The sequence below is a fragment of the Melospiza georgiana genome, chromosome 2 (genome assembly GCF_028018845.1).
Source record: "Melospiza georgiana isolate bMelGeo1 chromosome 2, bMelGeo1.pri, whole genome shotgun sequence".
NCBI lineage: Eukaryota > Metazoa > Chordata > Aves > Passeriformes > Passerellidae > Melospiza > Melospiza georgiana.
In genome coordinates, this window is record NC_080431.1 from 15,752,879 (window position 1) to 15,771,893 (window position 19,015).

General features: G+C 38.4%; 1 protein-coding gene across 4 annotated transcripts in view; it reads left to right on the plus strand.

Moving 5' to 3' along the window:
• The window catches only part of MYO16 (myosin XVI), a 363,429-nt gene that overhangs the window by 81,646 nt on the left and 262,768 nt on the right, over positions 1 to 19,015 (plus strand). For all 4 annotated transcript variants that reach the window (XM_058044965.1, XM_058044966.1, XM_058044964.1 and 1 more), the window contains exon 2: positions 13,405 to 13,668. In XM_058044965.1, the coding sequence (XP_057900948.1) occupies positions 13,443 to 13,668 (226 nt within the window). In that variant the 5' untranslated portion in view covers positions 13,405 to 13,442. The remainder of the gene's footprint in view (positions 1 to 13,404; positions 13,669 to 19,015) is intronic.

The window sequence follows — 19,015 nt, forward strand, 5'->3', positions numbered from 1 at the left end:
CTGCTGTGGTCCCATTCAGTGCAAATCCTGTTATGAAGTGTAACACATAAAATATATATGGGACCCTGTAAAGGCATCTACAGAAAATAGAGCAATGTATTAAGGTCATATTTGGAGAGTTAATTGATAGCTTTCACATGTGATCTCTTTCCCATAAAAGGAATCATAGCTTTCTCCTGTGAAAAGTTTTGTAAATATTGACATCTAGACTGAGAAAAGAGGGAAGCAAGCATGTAGAAATTTCCTCTTTTTTTCTGTCTTTGTGAGAAGAATAGTAATTTTGTTTGTAGGTAGCTTATTGCAAAAAGCTCTAAAAAATGTTAGAACAATATATTCCTTGCTCAACAATAATTTTATGTGAAAGGAGAGACATTTTATATTCAGATTGCACATGAACTGAACAACTTCTTTTTCAGTTGCTTTACTTTCAACACAATTATTTGATTCTGTTAGCTGCAGTACTAATGTTAGTTGCAGAAGTGGCATGTGTAAATCATATAGACATAGTTGTGAAAAGTAAGGCTTTTAAGGCAAACTGAATTATTTAATTCCTCTTAATCAGCAGTGAATATAGATTTATTTTGTCTTGGAGTGACATTTTTCTTTCTCGTGAGCAGTAATGTCAGAGTTGGAATAATAATTTCTGTTTAATTTTTACTTCAATTTCTTCAACATCTCTAAAACCCGTTTATGTTCATCCAGTTATTTCTTCAGTACAGGTGCCTGAAGATATGTGTAGACTAGGAGTCCATCATTTGATACTGCTTTTTTTCAGTTGGTCAAGTGAGATCAAACTTTTCAATTTCCTCTTCTTCCTCTTCTTCCTCTTTTTTGAATTATCAACCATATTTCCCCATTTTAATTTAACCCAGAAAGGACATTGCTGCACGTGTTAACAATCAAATATTATAATGCTTATCTTCACTTCTGCTTCCATGCCCCTACAGCTGTCCTGTATATGGCCACAAGTGTAATTCTTGATGGTGGATGTAGAAGGTGACCTTAGAGACTGTTATAAACACTGGTGTCAGAAAAGCCATTAAACTGCTTTCATTTTCACTTGCCCATGAAGATCCAGCTCTCACTAGCAATCACCCTTGCTCTTCTAGCCACCCTTGCTCTTCTAGCCAGCCTTACCTAGGACATACCCAATAATTACCCTGCCAGTGCGAGGGAGAGAAGCCTTTCAGATGCCGCTGGTGTGGCTTTACACGCTAGAAATTCTCCTGGGTTGGGTCTTCACTTTACTGAGGGGTTCTCTTTACAGAGCTTTACATTTGGAGATTCCTGAACTGAGTGAAGGAGTTGACCTGAGTGTCCAGAAACACAGAGCTGCTATGCCTGTGTTGTTGCTTTTGTGTGGCTGTCCAGTCAGAACACCAAACAAGGAATTTTGTGATCTTATCTATTAATCTCATCCATATATATTATTTTTGTCTTGGTACTCTGCCTAAATTTGTGCTGTATTAAATTCATTTTATTGCTCCATCTTCTCTTCATTTTTATGGTATATAACCTTTCTTTTTCCCTTTCACTCTTTAAATTTCTGTTAACTTTTCTCTCCTTAGTCACTGCTTAGCTAAGCTATGCATATTTAATTCTTTTCATCTTTCTTCATAAATCAGTCCCTCAGGCCTCAAAACTATTTGTGGTAGTTTCTTTTGAACTGCTCCAATTTGACTGTCTAGAATTGAATGCAATATTCCAGATAAGTTGCCTTTCTGCAGAATGGAGGAGGGCCAGTTTCCAATCCTCTTGCTCTTTGAAAACTGAGATGGCAGCCCCTTGATGTGCACAGAACAGTGACCAAAGGTCTACATATTAGCTCTGCTGCAGAATTTTTGTTAGCTCCACTGTGTGGTAAACTACTTTTCCATCTGCTTTTACTTTACAGTAATCTCTTTAAATTATTAGATTGCATGTAGAACCATGGTTCACTTGGCATAGGATTTCCTTTCCTGTGTGCTTGCCAGTCCTTATGGCTGGGTCTGTGAACCACTGCTTTCTTTTTGACTTTTAACTCCCTATGATGTATGATACTCAATATCCCCTTTGTTTTGATTCACATCATGCTAAACTAGCTTTTATATATGCAGGTTTTTCCAAATTTTGATTTATGTGTTTTTCTCCTATGGTTTCTGTAATTCTTGTATGCTGGATGACTCTTGAGCCCTGGCATATTTGCTGACCAAAATAGTGATATCTGAGAATGTCTATGATAAAAGAATGGCCCCAGGTTTTGAAACAATCTGATTTTTTTTCTTTAATCAAGTAGTTGGTTGTTGCTGCTGTTGTTCAACTTTTTCAGTACCCTTGAGGTGTAGTGACTGTAATTCTGGCTTCCTCTCACTGTGCACTAGTGTGTTAATTCACTTTCCCAAATTTCAGATTTACAAGTATTAACAACAGTCTTAGTGTTTTTCACTGTCTACTTTGTTAAGTACCTGTGTAACAAAACTTTTATATTATACTGTGATGGCAGGAAGAATTTTCCTGTGCATCTCTTCCCAGGTGCACGTGCTTCCTTCTCTCTGTCCTATACCTGAAAGTGTGGGCTAGAGATGCATTCATTATTACATCTCCATTTAATGTACTGTAAGGAAATAACTATTATTGCCAAAACTTAATTGTCACTTCATAAATCTTGTGTTGCAGTCAAGTAAAGACAGCTTGGTCTGTGCAAGGCCTAGAAGGAGTTATATTTTCTGGCGGACTTCTCATCTATTCCTTCTTATCTTTCTTTTTTGTCATTTGGCAAACCCAGTTCTTCTTTGTTCGCATTCTACCTTCTGATTTAGAGCTTCTGGAGTTTTACTTGCTCTTGGTGTGATTTACAGCAATTTGGATTCTTCAAATATGACCAACTATTCTGATGCTATTTCCTCCCAGGCTTTGCAAGTGACAAGCATTAATTAGTATATTATTCTAACAAGTATACATTGCTTGCTTCTGAAAACACCAAATAAAAAGTGACATAAATTCATAGATCCAAAAGTTGTAAGAGTTAGTGCAAGCAACCATTTTATTTTCTCTTCTGAGTTGTCTATATATAGATATATATTAAAAATAAAAATGTGTTAGTGCAGTCAGTGTTAATCAGATGACTTTTGTTTTATGGTTGCTTTAAACTCTTTCTTCAGATCCTGACATAGGGACTTGGACTATTTCTTAAAAAAAAAAAAAATTAGCTGCTTTACCATTAAGCTCTGGGAAATACATAAGCATATTTTGCTTTGATCTTTCTAAGGAAACAAATTCTTTGTGATTATGTTACTTGTGTCTATGCATCTTGTCGGTTTTCTCCCCATGATAATTTCCAAATCCGTTACCCAGTTGCAGGAAAATGTTTCAAAATCAGGTTAATCATGACATGATTTATTCAAACAAGTGAGTACTACATTGCCTAGTAGTGTTGTACATCTATTTCATTATGGTTGGAAATTATCGTGTGGCTTTTCTACCACATGGGTGTCAGGTTTAGCTTAAAAGCCGTTATCTTTTGTCACACAAGGTACCAAGTAAAGTCAAGTCTTGCAAGGAAATTTAAGCATGCTACAAATAAATTTCTTCTTCTGCTGGTTTCAGGTGGGGTAGAGTTAATTTTCTTCGCAGTGTTCTAGTACAGGGCTTTGTTTTGGATTTGTGCTGATAATATAGAGATGTTTTTGTTATTGCTGAGGAGGGCTAACAGAGCAAAGGGCTTTTCTGCTTTTCGTATAGCCATGGTGGGGAGGAAGTTGTTGGTGGATGGGAGGCTGGGAGGAGACACAGCCAGGATAGGCAGCCTCAATTGACAAGAGGAGTATTCCAGACCACAGGACCTCATGCTCATAATAGAAAGTAGGGAGGAAGAAGGAGGAAGGGAGAGCATTTGGAGTGATGGTGCTTGTCTTCCCAAGTAACCATTGCACATGAATGGGGTCCCGCTCTCCTGGAGATGCTGAACACCTGCCCAACCATGGGAAGCAGTGAATTAATTCCTTTTTGCTTTGCTTCTCTGTGCAGCTTTAGCTTTTCCTGTTAAACTGTATTTAAACCCATGAGTTCTCTTTTACCCTGCCTGTTCTCTCCCCAGTCCTGCTGGCGGGGCAGTGACTGAGCTGCTGTGTGGGGTTTGGTGGCTGGAGTCAAACCGCAGTGTTTGGGTGAAAAGCAATGCCCTGCAGACTTAGCACCACTTACCTTGCTGCAAGCAAAAGATAAGGTGTTGGTGGGACAAGCTTCAGAGGGTGTGTCTACACTTCATAAACAATGAAAGACGTTGGAGTGCTGATGCTCTACAGCATTGTTATTTAGCTCGCTGGATCATTTTTGGAGTGTCCCTACTAGTTCTCTCTATGGCAAAGGCTATGGATGATATCTAGAGACTCCTCCCAAAAGGCAGGGCAGATGAAACAGCCCCAGATTCTGTGTTCTATCTCCTCTGCAATGGTTCATCTATTTCAAAAGGCTTTTATCCTCAAATACTGTTCCCTGCCTACATATACCCTCCTACTACTTTCTAGAGCATATATAAACACCTTTGGGTTTATGTTGTAAAATACCTTTCTCCTATGTTGCAGTGCAGTCTTCTTTATAGACACTGTGAAATTTAGAAGCCACAAAAACAGATAATTATATCTTAGAGCACAAGAGCTCAGCAAAATCAAAGGAGAGCTAGGACAACATGCTGTGCTGTCTAGATGTGTTTCATTTTTTCTTCATGAACCTTCACTAGTGAACATGAACTGATGTACAACATTTAACTGACAAGCTTTTTTTTTTTTTTTTTTTTTTTTTTTTTTTTTTTTTTTTTTTGGTCAGGGAATACTTCTAGCCTAGGTTTTGTGACTGATTGCTTAAAAACTTACTTAAATTCCAAAAGAGCTGTGTTTTGACCTATTGCCTGAATACTCATTATTTCAAGAGGTTACAATAAAGCCCTGAATTCACCTTGAGCACAGACTTTCATCTCCAAAAAGCCCACCTGAGATATTCTATGAGATGAATGGGTGAATGTGTTTTACTCAGACTGTGCAGTCTTTCTGGTTGGAAACTCCTGTGCTCCAGAGCAGACAATGCTGTCTTAGTTTGTTTCACAAAAGGTTCTGATGTTTGCCGGAGAAATTACTTGGTTTTGCCAGAAATTGCTTTGGTTTGTGGGAATCCAGATTGCACCTTTGCCTCATCCTCCAAGGGAGTAGAGAAGGATAATGGCTGTAGAGAGAAGAAGGAGATAGCAGCTTTACCAATAAACAGTATGAGCCTGACCAGATCATGTATGTTCATTTTGCTTGCATTCCTGTAATTTCTGGATGTGATCTACAGATGAGGACTGCTGCTCTGGGGCAAACAGACTTTCTTTCAGACCATTCATACTTGTCAATTCCCTGTGCATCAAAACCAGACAAAAGAAAATGGTTTTTTTGTTTTTCTAAAGAATGAGAAGAACCCCACACATATGTATTTGAAACCTGTGTTTTATTACACTGAAGGCTAATGTACAGGCAAGCAGTTTGGCTGCATTTTTGAATAAGCTGGGAAACAGTTAATGAATTTTACCTAGAACATAAAATCTCCATATGTCACAGATTGCTACATGGCATAAATCACAAATGACAGTGCAGAGCCCTCTGTTATATTTAATTAGGTATTATTCAGACTCTCTTCTATCACTACAATGGCAAGATCCCAAACTGGTGGTTTCTTTGATTTAAATACAATAAATTTTTAGAAAATGCCAGTGTAACTTCACTGAATTGCTGATAGATAGATAATAGAGTCTATTAGGAAGCTTGTAGAGTTGATAAATAACATCTGATAAGTAACTTTTCCTTGGTATCAAGCTGGAAATTGATTGCAGTTCCTACTTACCAGTCTAGTCACATCGAAAGGCTCTTGAAGAGCAGCGTACAGGAGTGGGGTTTTATACGAGAGTGGCTGCTTGAATGTGCTCAGGATTGCTCTTCAGCAAAGACAGAATTGGGTGTTAAGCAGGAATTGAGGAAGCTTTGTATATCGTGTCATTTAAGAGCCCTAACTTTCTAATTACATCAAAAAGGAGCTCTGTGGAGCCAAGAATAGGAGAAGCACATCAGCTCCTTTACTGCAATGTAATTTATTCACAGAGGACTTGGCATTAATTGAATTCTTTACATTCTTTACAAGGTAAATAGTTATACTGCTCCCTCATGATTATCTGCATTTGGGGTGGGAAGGGAAACCAAAAAGAAGAAAAAGGATGAAGTCCATTGCTACAGTGAGCAGGTCTGTACTGACCTGATGGAAGGGTTTCAGCTGTGGAAGTCAGGCTGAGTGTTTGCAAGCACACGCTTCACTCACAGCTTAATAAATGTAATGGAGAGGCTGTTCAAATGGTAAGTAATTTTCCCTGTGGTGACCAAAGGATTTTCAAATCCAAGTATTTTGATGCTGATCTTAGTGTTTCAATCTGAGATGGATTTAATCTAAACCAGCCTTTCCTGTGGCTGTTCTTAGCCACATTTCTTTTGGAAACTCTAAGATCAGTAGAAAATACATAATAACTTTTGATTTTTGAAGAGAGCACCTGTAAAATGCATTGATCTACAGTTCAGACACAATGACTTCAGTTATGCTTTAGTATTTATATCACTGATTTCATATCAAATTCATCTCAGCTTCATAAAAACTCATAAATTGTTATTTCTAATTCAACATAATAAATCTAAATAATATTCTTTGTTGGTAGAAGGAAAAAAGTCTTCTGTATAATAATGTCATTATGTGTAACAGCAAAGTGCATTACTGAATGGGCCAGTGCCTAAATTTCTGGTCTGACTTCTGTAGCAAACATGGAGTGCACATTAATGTAGCTTTTTGAAATGGATGAAGCTGCACCAATTTACACCATCGTGTGATTTACACCATACATGTATCTGAATGTGTAAGTGCCAGAGCATTTGCTGCTCCTTGCATGCCTTTCCCACATATCTTTGTTGATAGTGTGGTTATGGTTAGACAGCCAGCTTCAAAAGTGTTGTACAATGGTACTCTCTTTATGGAAAAAGGCCTTTTTAAATTTGTTGAATGAATGCTAATCTATTTAAACGTTTATTGAAGTTGTTGAAATTTTGATATATTTTTATCTTTCTGCAATCCAGGACAATTTCAGTTATCTAAATGAGAATGCAGGCATTTAATTGCAGTTGTGAAAATGGTCTGATATCATATCTTTAGCAAGAATAGACCAAGATAGGGGCTAAGTGTCAGAGGACCCAAACTAAACACAGTATATATTTTGGAGGGTTTTTTTACTCTTTTTCCTTTAGTGACATTAAACTGCTTAAAGACTATAGTTTTGGCTGCAGTATACATTCTCAGAATCTCAGATTACCATTTTTCCAGCTATATAAACCCTCTATATTTTGTTTCAAAGCTATAAGGGCTGGGGTTTTTCAAATACCCAGAACTTTAATTATTCATTGTTTAAAATATTGTAAAAATCAGCATGTTTGCATAAATAAAGATAAGCATGTCTCTTATTATTTCGAAATTTGTAATTTTAAGCATTATGCACCCTTAGTCCATGTCACCATATTTGAGAGGCTTGCTGCATTAAGCAATGTCAATGTTTGATTGTGTGCTTGCCTTTAATGAAAAGTCACATGCAATGTCAAAATGCGTCTGAGCAGAGAGGTGAGCCTGTGTGCGCATGTATGTAGGCATTCAGCTTTACTTTCTGGAAATGCCTCCTGACCTGTGACATAATCACAAACCCCCAGGGACATAATCACCCCCCTGTAATGTGAATTACCATCTGAGGTGCATTTTTTAGGATGACTAGTCTCCTAATTTAAATGCCAGACCAAGTGACTAAAGGTGATAGACAAAAAAGCCATAAGAAGCAGTAGAAGGGAAAGCTATATCAATATGGTTTCTGAAAAGAGATATGGCAAAAAATTTCCCTGTATATTGTAAAGTTACTTGAGCTCAAATCACCTTCAGAAGATGGAATAATATTTCTGTAACAGTACCCATTCTTCCTCTCTGTTTACATCCCATCACCCTTCCTTTGCTCTTCATTTTGTTCAGGAGCTGATGCTTTTAATGTCACAAAATATTCCTTCTCTCATCTTCACAGAGAGAACCAGTGACAATTCAAAGCAAACTGTTCCTCTTTACTCAGAAATCTCTTGTTTGTACAGTCAGGATCAAAACTGTAATTTGTCTTGTGATGCAGATGTCATACTCTCCAATTGTGAGTAAATTGCTACAATTTTATGAAGCTGTTGTTTTAAAGTAGTGATTCTTCTCTTTCTTGTGGTTCATGGTGGTCCCAGTCAATGAAGCAGCTCTTTGCTAGCAAGCATCATTGAAACTTTTTTTTTCTGTTGGTTACAGTGGTAATGATTTCCTTTGTCCTGTACTAATTAGTAATCAATGTAACATGGTAAAAGTTTCTTTGGTTTTGATATTTCAGTGTTTTTTAGAGCTTTCTGTATTGTGTGCTTATACAGAAGATGCAGACCTTAAAACTATATGCATACTGACAATCACGTTTAATCTAGTAATTTTTGTCCAGAACATCCCATTAAATAAATAATAAACCAGTAAACCTTGCCAGCTTTTTCATGGGTGACACTGCCAAGGTATTCTCCAGTGCAGTCTGCCATGACCATCACAGTGGCCTGATTGAATCCCTGCACATTAGTGTAATTTGTCACGCACTGAGCCAAGAACTGCATGAAATAATCTTCAAATCTGATATATTATGTAATGAGATACAAACTCTTAAGCAAATATATTCAGAAGGCAACCTTTTTCCCTACCCACAAATCTTTACCATACTGCCTCCTGACTAGCACACTCAAAGCAGCTCTGTTTGGGGTCACGTTTTCCATCTATCTTCTGCTGTTGAATGGGGGTCATACAGTGTTCTTGTACCAAATCAGTAGGGCAGTTTGTGCCAGTCCTCCCATATTTGGGGAAGGAAAAGATGGACAGACTTGCTGCACGTTACCTTTTTAGGAGGCTCTAATTGCCTTTTTTTTTTTTTTTTTTTTTTTGAGTCTGACTGTGGTTGAGGTGTCATTCTCTAAGCAGTAACTGTTTACATCCACCTAATAAAGTTGTGGATTTTAGCAGCTATTTTTTCCTGTAAGGTTTCTTTGCAGGTGAAGCTGTTGCTGGTGTTGGCAATGCTCACTTAGGACAGAGTAGTTGGCACACTTCAAAGGGAGAGCTTAATCCTGGGGATTGGCTTGCTAGAAACTTTGAGCAGTTCAAGAGGGGAAGTGATATTTTCACACCTGAGGCAGACTAACCCTGTACCTTGGTACAGCCTGGGAACTGACTGACTTGAGCTGCAGTCCTGCTGAAGAATGTGCTGGGTGACAATGGACAAAGAGCTGAATGGAAGCCAGCTGTATGTGCTGATGGTAAATCAGACAAACCACACAGGGGCTATGTTCAGAGGTGTTTGGTCAGCAGACAAGGAACTTATTGTCTGCTGCTACTTGGGGCTACTGAAACTGCGCCTGCAAATACGTGGTGTTGGTGCCACCAGTCTAAGATGGACACTGAGGCAATAGAATGAGAGCAATGGGAGGCAACCAGGATTGCTGGCAGAAGTGAAAAAGCTGAAACCTTCTCAATAGTGACAATTAGTAACAAGGGATAATGGCCACCAAAAGAACTCAAGGCATGTTTAATAGAAGCCAGTGAAGCAACTTAAACAGTTTACCCAGACAATTTGTAGAATCTGTTAACAGAGGTTTTCAAGACTGGTAGACAAGACAAAGTTATTTGATGCAGTGTTAGTGAATTACCCCATGCTTCATGTGTATTAAGCCATCCACAGAATTTTCTCCAGAAGCATGTCTATAATTATCCTGTGTTTGAGGTGAGCTCTCTTGAGGTGTGAAGGAAGCTCTGCCTCTTGTGCCATCATCGGTTCCTCTGCTGAGTGGGACGACAGAGGAGAGCTCTGCCTGGTTCTAAAACTGGATGCTGGACTCAATGGTGCATTCCTTAGAGATGAGCACCTGAAAGATTGATTCAGGCAGTTTGCCTTGTCTGCATTTATACTGTGTTTCCTAATCTAGGCTTAATCTAATGAGGTTGCTGACCTGCAGCTGTTACATCCACAGTCAGATACTGATCTCATCTGGGATGTATCAGGTTCCAGATGAGCTGAGGAAAGAAATTTCATCTTCAATTCATTAATTTTTAGCTGAGACAAGTGACCAAATGGATGAAGAGTCCTTTCCTGAATTGACCTGGACTGCTTTGACTCTGGCCACACACCATGAACTGCTATGTGAGGCCAGTTGTGGTAGTCAAGCACTGTTCCTCATAGGGCAAGTAGACAAAGACTCATACAAGCTGAAAGTCATTCCAGTGGAGAGGCAGAGGACACTAACCAGGAACATCCTTCCTGAGACTGGAATCTGCCTGAGACAGCATCTTTGTTGTGCTGTGCTTGACCGAGACACTGAGCTGATTGTTTTGATTTCTTGCCTTGGAAGAGGAGAGCAGTGTGATGGCAAAGACGTCCTACAGCTTGCATCAGTCTCAGTTGCGATATGGCAGCAAACACTACGAGTTCCTCCTAAGAACAGAGACTGCCCATGAGCTAAGCTGAGGAAAAGCAAAGATGCCATTAAAGTCTGGTTAGCAGGCAGTGCAGATTTACAGCCATGACTAAGACAGTAGCCACAATTCTCAGCCTCGGGTGAGTTTTCAGAATGTAAACAGCAAGTTAAGTTGCAGCCTGTTGGAGCTCAAGTGCTTGGCTGCTCCTTCTTCCCTTCTTGAAGGAGAAGGAATGAGCAGAGCAGGGGTGGGCTCCCAGCTACAGGCAAACACAGTTTAACACAATGAGCTGGTTTTCCCTCTGTGGCTATGAGCCTTCCTGGCAGGCATTGTAGTCACATTTAGAAGTGTTAGGGTATAGATAGACAAATGTCTCTGTCTGTGGCAGAAACAAAAGGCCTGTGTAGGCTAAAGGCTTTTTATATACATTTTTATATACATATTTATATATATTTTATATACAGCAGAACAATTCTGATAGCAAAGATTTGAAGTTTGCTTACTCTGCAGTCCTATCATGAGAAAAAGATACAGTTGAAAACTACCTCAGGCTGAGGAGAATGGTCTGAATGTAGTTCTTCTATGGGATTGAATGCTCTGGACACTGGGATTGAACCCAGGAATAAAGTTACATCTTCTGCAGCTTCACAGAGTTACCCATTCATTTCGTTGTGTCTTCCAACAAGGAAATAAAATAAATGAAACATATAATTTTTGCTATGGAATTAAACATATAATTTAAGGTCAAGTGGAAAATTTTGTTTTATACAGCAGAAGTTATTTGCTTTGACATGCAAGAAGAAAGGGTGTGTGTTTTGCCTTAATGCAAGCCAATACATGTTTCCAGTTTTTAGTTTGACAACTTGTTTTCTTCTAACTAGAAGGGTATGTTAAGAAAGGAACAGAAATTATAGGGAGAGAGTAGCCTATGTTAAAAATAATTGACTGAAATTGACCTGTAGTATTGTATTCTGTGTCTGCTTCTATCATAGTGTTTGCTAACAAGACACTCTCTGGGCACTTTTTGGATTAATGTATGTTCTTCAGTTTTGAGAAGTCTGGTTTGAGACCATGATTGCAATTTATAGTTGTAAATTTATAAATTTATAAAATATGTAATATTTTATATAAAATATAATATTTGTATTATCTGTAATTTATGAAATAATATAACAAATAATTTAGCAAATAAAGATATAATTTTATAAATAAAATTTATAAAATTATTGGCATGCAGACCTCAGATTACAATTTTATATTTTATTATGGAATTGTGATACATTATAGTTTATAGACTACTATGGCTTTAAAGCAAACCAAAACATTTTAAAAAAAGAACTTTAAAAAGAAAATCACTTCCTTGATAGAGAATGCAGATAAGGATACTCTGTTGTCTCTTTTTAAAATGAAAATAAATAAATATTTGTGATGCTTTTATGTGCTGTGATGACGTGAGCTTTACAAAATCCTGTCAGGAGATTGTTAATTGTGGCTTCAGAGCAGGGTTTGAGTGGAATTCAATAGATTAAACACATGCCAAACCACAAGGAGAAAACAAAGTGGTCATTCAGTCAGCAGTACTCAGGCATGCCCTCAGTGAGGGAGGAATCCTTTGATGATGTGACTATACAAAACAGGTAGAAAAAACCTGTTTCTTATGTTGCAGAGTAAGGCTAATTTGGTATTTCTTAACTACCCAAGGCGAATTGTGTCCACATTTCCTTCAAGAGGTCTTGCTTCAAACTGTGGAGAGAAAACCTGCCCCATGGGGGCTGCCGTCAGCCCTTAGAAATTACAAATTTGAGCCCCTAGGCCCCATATGAAGGAAATTGATAAAGTAGAACATGAGAATCAGAAGTGATGGGGTGGTCTGTAGTCACCACATCAAATCAACTTAGTGAGGGATGGTGGGCATGTTGTTGATGGATGTGAATTCACACTGAAGGAGTTTGGCAATAAAATTATCTCACAATCCATTGCCCTCCTTTTGTAACGTAACAGTAAAAGTAAGTAGCAGCACTCAATTCTCCTATGGTCTTCAGTCTTTGCTCTCAGTGGAAAAGAGAAAAAAAAAAAAAACTGAGAAAAGTGTTATTGCAATGTCAGCAAAAATTCCATATTTAATGGTAATACTGAAAAAGGAATCTGACTTAAAGGAAGTGCTGTGAATGTTAGGAATAACTGATTCAAAGACACATTTGTGATTGTTTCTTCATGAAGATTTTAGTATCTGATGGTTTAATTAGAAGGATCAATTTTGATGTCTCTATACAATCAAAAAATTTTAAAAATTAGAAAAAAGTTTTACACAGGGTTAGAATCTGAAGTAACTGATGTTTTTAAGAGATAGTTACCTGAGTGCCCATTGCATGCTAGTGAACTCATTTAAATTATGATATGATGTTTTTTCTTCTCACTGAATACAGAAATTTGCCAACCTAAAGCAAGATGAAAATGAATAAAAAAGAGACACGGGCATCAAACTAGAATTAATCTTCTTAGTAGTTTCTTGTTTGTAAGCAAATGCTAGCCACTTGAATTGTACTGAAATATTTAGGTATTTTGCCCATCTCACAAGTGAACTTTCAGACTTCTTTCTGTTCACATTTGTTCACATGGCCTGAGCCAGCTTTTAAAAAAATGCATCAGTGATTTTTTAATGGAATGAGTTATGTGTTGTTTTCAAAAAGTAAATGATGATGACATAGACTCTCTGTGGTCAGTCTCAGTTGAGTAGGAGGAGCTTACGTGATGGACTTGCACACGGTTAGATCAACAAGATAATTGGTGGAGGTTTCGTGGCACATTTGAAAGCAAGATCTAAAGTTGCTTGTGTTTAATTCCTTGCAGGCTGTTTCCAGCTATGTAATGTTTTTCGGACCCATGAGATGGAAATTGAGCAGTGCTTGCTGGAGTCCCTCCCCCTGGGCCAGCGGCAGCGGCTGGTCAAGCGCATGCGCTGTGACCAAATCAAGGCCTACTACGAGCGGGAAAAAGCTTTCCAGAAACGGGAGGGCCACGGGAAGAAGCTGAAGCATGGAAAGAATCAACGAGTTTGCTTTAGTCTTGCTGATATGATACAGGATGCAATCATACGCCACGATGATAAAGAAGGTACGTATTAACATTATACGATATTTTCTTTTGTACAGTAAAAGTTTCAGAGAAAAAGCTTTCTTGTCCTGCTCATCTGTCTCTAAGTACAATACAAAATACTAATCATAAAGGGATTGTCTCAGTGGAATATGCAGGCATGTATTGCATACAACACGTAACTTATCAATGAAATGAATAATGTGTGGAGAGTAAACCTTCAGAAATCTAATGAATTCATTTTGAGATTAATATAAACTAATATATTTCAAAACAACTAAGGACTATGAATCTATGATTATGCCTGGCCTCTTACATACCTACACGAGCCATAGAATTTAACACAAGTTACTTTGAAAATTAGGCTCTCATTTTTAGCCAAAATTTGGAGTAAGGGATGCTACTGTTGGTGACATTGACGTGTCTAGAGCAAGGAAATGGTGTTGATCCATAGTCACACTAGATAGAAGGTCATCTTTCTGCTTGTGAAATTATGTTTATGTCCTTTTGAATTATGTAACCGCACTTTAGTGCTCTGTTTTTAGTTTCTTGGCGTTGTGTGAATCCCTGGTGCAGCTGATAGTAACCCGAGGAATTTGTAATTTACTCCTCAGAAGTGAACCAAACCTTGCAATAAGAATCTCCCAACTTTTAGAAGTCCCCAGAAATTCCCATACTGTTGTGTGGTCAGGAGGGATGTAAGAAAAGAACTGATGCAATGTGTTGGCAACTCCTTTGCAAACAGAGTTTAAGTCAGTTCTTTGTAATCACATTAGTGTAAAAAGGGGAGACTCAGACAGACACACATCATGCAATGAACTTGGCAAGATTCTCCTAGTTTCTATCAGTTTGATTAGCTATGCCTTTTTTACTTACTCCTGAATCTTAATTTTATTGTCCATTTGCTCCATCATTGCTTATCACTCAAGTGTAGTCCTATACATTTAAAGCTTTAGAAGAAATTAATCAAAAAGCTCTACTTTTAAAGTGAATGCACAGGACATAATTTATAACTATATAATACATAAAATTCAAAACTTTTCATTCCTCTCTCCTGCTTCTTCCTAGCAGGAATTATAAACAAAGATTTTCCTCCATGTTCCCATAGCTAGCTTTCTTTAAAAACCAAGCAGAACACTAGATATGACTCTTAACATTCTGTAAAATTCAGTTCCTTGAGGCTATTCTTGACATTCACACTGAAGAAATGTAGGTTGCTTATTGCAGTGGTGGAAGGTCACCAGCAGTGTTTTGTGTTACCTAACTTGGCCTTGAGCTGCACCTGAATGAGAACATAAAGTTCAGCAGCTGCTGAGACTGAATAACCTAAGCAGAAAGGGAGGATATCTCAGGCAGAGGGAAGTAAAGTGGAGGAAAACCAGGAATGTTGTCCTGCACTTGAAACAGATAAAACGGGTCCCAGAAGCAAGGAGATCAAATAGCCCACAGATAATATAGTCTTGAATTTGTTGCCTGTGGTTCTTTCCCAGGACCATGAAAATGTGTGATTGTTGTCTTTAGGCAGCTTGGGGACCTGCTGTTTGTGCCTGTCTGTTGTGTTTTTAGCCAAATGTTCCCAGAGCCTGTTTGCTTTGGGGTGAAAAATGTTATATTAAGAATTACTATCATCAAAAAAACCCCAAACCAGAACAACAACAACAACCAAGTGTATACTCACAGACATGGCAGATGTTTTCCTACTATTGTTGTTGAGTGAAACATGCAACCATGACTCTTCAGTGAATATACCTACATTAGAATCTCTATTCAAATTAGACATATTCTTTTGTAATAATGCCACATCCATTTACTGTGTTTGGTGGTCTTTTGTGGAGCATGTAACATAGATTCTTTTTAGGCAAAGCTGTACTGGAGGATGTGGTCTGGAAGTACAGCTAGTGCCCCAAAACAGCAATGAGCTTTGAATTTGTAAGGCTCAGCTAGACAGTGCCTGGAATAATCCCATGGAAGTAATGGGATATAGCTGGGGAAGCTGGGCTTTTACTACAACCTTTTTCTCTTCTCTATTTAATCACATTTTGCAATGTACTCAGCAATCAACAGCATTGAGTAGGTGTAAAAGACAGCTAAGAAAGGTGTTTTGCAGTTCTGTGAATGAAATGCAAAAACAAAGTCATTTAGAAAATGGAAAGAGGGCACAGCAAGGGGGTAGAAGTAGTTGTCCAAGTGAAGTCCAGGGGTTCAGTTTTTCTGAAGTATCATAAATTATATAGACTGGACAGCACGTTTTGAAGTGGTGAGTTGTAGTTCTGGTTTTGTACATGAGATAAATTGGATACCATTAATATATATAGAAAGATGAATTTTTGATGTGGCTGGTGCAGAGACATTTCACAATTGAGTCTGGACAGAATTTCACTTTTAAAATTCATTGTCTTTGTTATTAATGAAAAATCTTCTCCAAAATTACTATACCAGCTGCTACTGAGCACAAAAACCATTTCTGTTACTGCATGCTAACAGGAGTGACCATTAGTTTGCTCTAAAATTAATTTTAGAATTGACTTTGAGAAATTTTTACTAGTGACCTGCTTTGTATCAAATTTATAAATGAAATATATGCCCATTTGCTTTTTCAATAAGTTAAAAATTAGTGAAATTATGTGTCTTTGCTCTTTTTTATTATTTTTATTATTATTAGTAACTGTTCTTTAGTATTATATCTGACTCGGGGAGATTGAAGGTGAATCCTCATTCTCTGTCTCCTTGCAGCACCCTGTAGTTTCTCTCTTTTAAAGCAGTATGTTTTTACTGCTGTTGATGGGCCACATCCACCCACACTAATAGCAGTGAGAACTTTGGGAGATTCTGCAACTGTTATTCTCAGTGTTGAGATGTATAGAAGCAGAAGCTGATGAATAAGTGAGTGCACTATTTTTTGACACTGATTTTGTACATCTTTACTGCTGGCAAGGGAATACCTCTTGTTAATTTCTCTTTAAATACTATATACTTTTCTTCAGTGAGATATTAAATCCCTAATGAAAATGGACAGCAGGCAATTTGTCTTCCTGGCATCAGTCATATAAATGTTCTGCAAAATGGGAGAGGTAGCCAAGGAGACTTCTGCAGCCCATTCCTTCCCATTGCAAACTAGGCTTGCTCACACCTACATGTGGCATCACCATGTGGACTCAGATCTTTTCTAGTACACACACAAACCACGTATAGGTATGTGCTGAGCCTGCTCATCAGCTGAGACCCATTTACAAACGATTAGAAAATGAACCCAGCACTCAGGAAATAAACTGAGCCAGTCTCAGTCTGAGTTTCTGCTTCAAATTCAAGGTAGGCAAATGGGTCCTTAGCATTTGGGCCTCTTGAGGATAAAGGGTGTGCTTCCTTCCTGAGGCAAAGGTGCAGTTATTGGCACTGACAGCACTGAGAATCAGTGGCTGCTTTGAAAGATGTGCTTTTTGGAACGTGAGCTGATAGATAATCTTTCTGCAATGAAAACAGTAGCTGAAAGTGGACGTGAGAGTCCTGTACCTGAAATCTAACAGGGGAAACTAAAGGACTGGCTTTAGTTTCTGTCACCTTTTGGTATATTCTGTAACCCACCTTCTCAGTCATCCTGCAGAATTCTCAAAATCTAGGACTGTCAGACAGTCTTTGTATGCAGTAAGTATCTTTTGTTGTAAAACCTCTCAGTTGTGGTGCAGGCACGATGTGTACCATGAAGTCTGCCGGGCTGGCAGGTGGTGCTGGGTCGGGGTACAAAGTGCAGAGAGCCATCAAATTCAGCCTGGAGACAAAAGAGGTACTCCTGTGAAAATCAGCATTACAAAAGGGAAATGCAGATTCCCAAAACCTATTTAAAGCCCATTTCATCCTTCTGATGAGCAATATGCTGATTCTGTGACAGCATTGCGATTCTGAATAGCAGCAATACCAGGGTGAGTGCGTGTTAGCATAATGCTGAGTCTCTAGTAATGATTCTTTGTCCTTTTGTAGCGACTCCATTTTAGTCAGTCTTTCTCAATTCTCCCAGAGCTTCTCCCTAACCCTACAGAGTTGCAGGTGTGATTTTGTCTTTAGAGATGGAACGCTGGGATATGGTGGCTGGGACAGCCTTACTCTCCCTTCTCTCACCAGGGTAGGTCAGGAAAAGGTGATTTAAAAAGATGATGATACCAATATCCCACTTTTCCTGCAGTGTTCACTGCCAAGGCAGGTCTCCCGAGGCTGGGTCCTAGCCCCAGCTGATTGACTGCCCAGCTGTTTCATAGCGTAGGAAAGAAAACAGAAGTCCTATCTCACTTCCTCTGATGCCAGTATCTCTAGCTGTGTGAAAGATGTAATATTATTGTGAGATTGGTAGTATCATGATATTTGAAAGGGCTGGAATAATCAATATATTGGAAGGATTTAGTGCCATTAGTTATTTCAGTGAGCACTGTATAATGTACCATGTTATGATAAATTTCAGTTATATTATTTAAAAGGGTGTGTAAGTGAGCATAAAAGGGGGTACAGTTGGGGCGGGTGCTGAGCTGTAATTTACATCTGAAGAACTTTGGGCTATAAAGAGGGCTCTGGGGAGGGGAAACAATCTATTCAGAAGAAGAGTGTATCTTTAATTTAAGGTGGCAGATGAGTTGCCGATTAACTTTCGTTAGGAGAATGTGTCAGAGATGTTATAATAATCCTTCTTCATGGAAAAAAGACAAATATTCTGAAACAGAAAACAGAGGCTGAAACTGAGCAGAAATAAACCAATTTTATATTATTTCCCTGCATTCTTTTCAAATCTTCTAACCAACTTCTTATTTTTGCATTCTACTACATTAGGCTTAGTTATGCTTTAATGTCCTTTTTCCAGTAGAAACAGCTTGGTTGGTTACATACAAGATGTTCTGTAAAACAGTGGATTGCGCTGATTGTGTCTGGCAAACACCTCGGGGCAAACTTACTGATCCTCAACAACCAGTTTTAACATTGCCAGCAGTCTTTTTGAGAAGCTGGAAGAGGCAGGATGTGGGCAGTAGTGACAGGCTGGTGAGAGCGTTTGGTATATTTCCATTTCCATTGTGTGAAACCTGTTGTCAGGCAACAGTGTGTAACATAAACTCTTCTTGGCGAACGCCTTTGTAACTAAGAAGAATGGGAGCATATTCAGGTGGCCTGTCTGCTCTTGGGATTCTGACTTTCAGACTACCTTTTTAGATGTTTGATGACACCTCCTTTTGTCATACTGATTTCAGGCAGCTTTTCTGATTTTTATGTATTGCATGTTAAGGGATGAATGGTGAGAAAGCAAGGCTCCAAGCATGGCAATGCCTGGGTTTTAAAATTCACCAAACCCTTGGATAAAGAGTGCATTTTTGTGTGCCAGGAATCTTTGCTA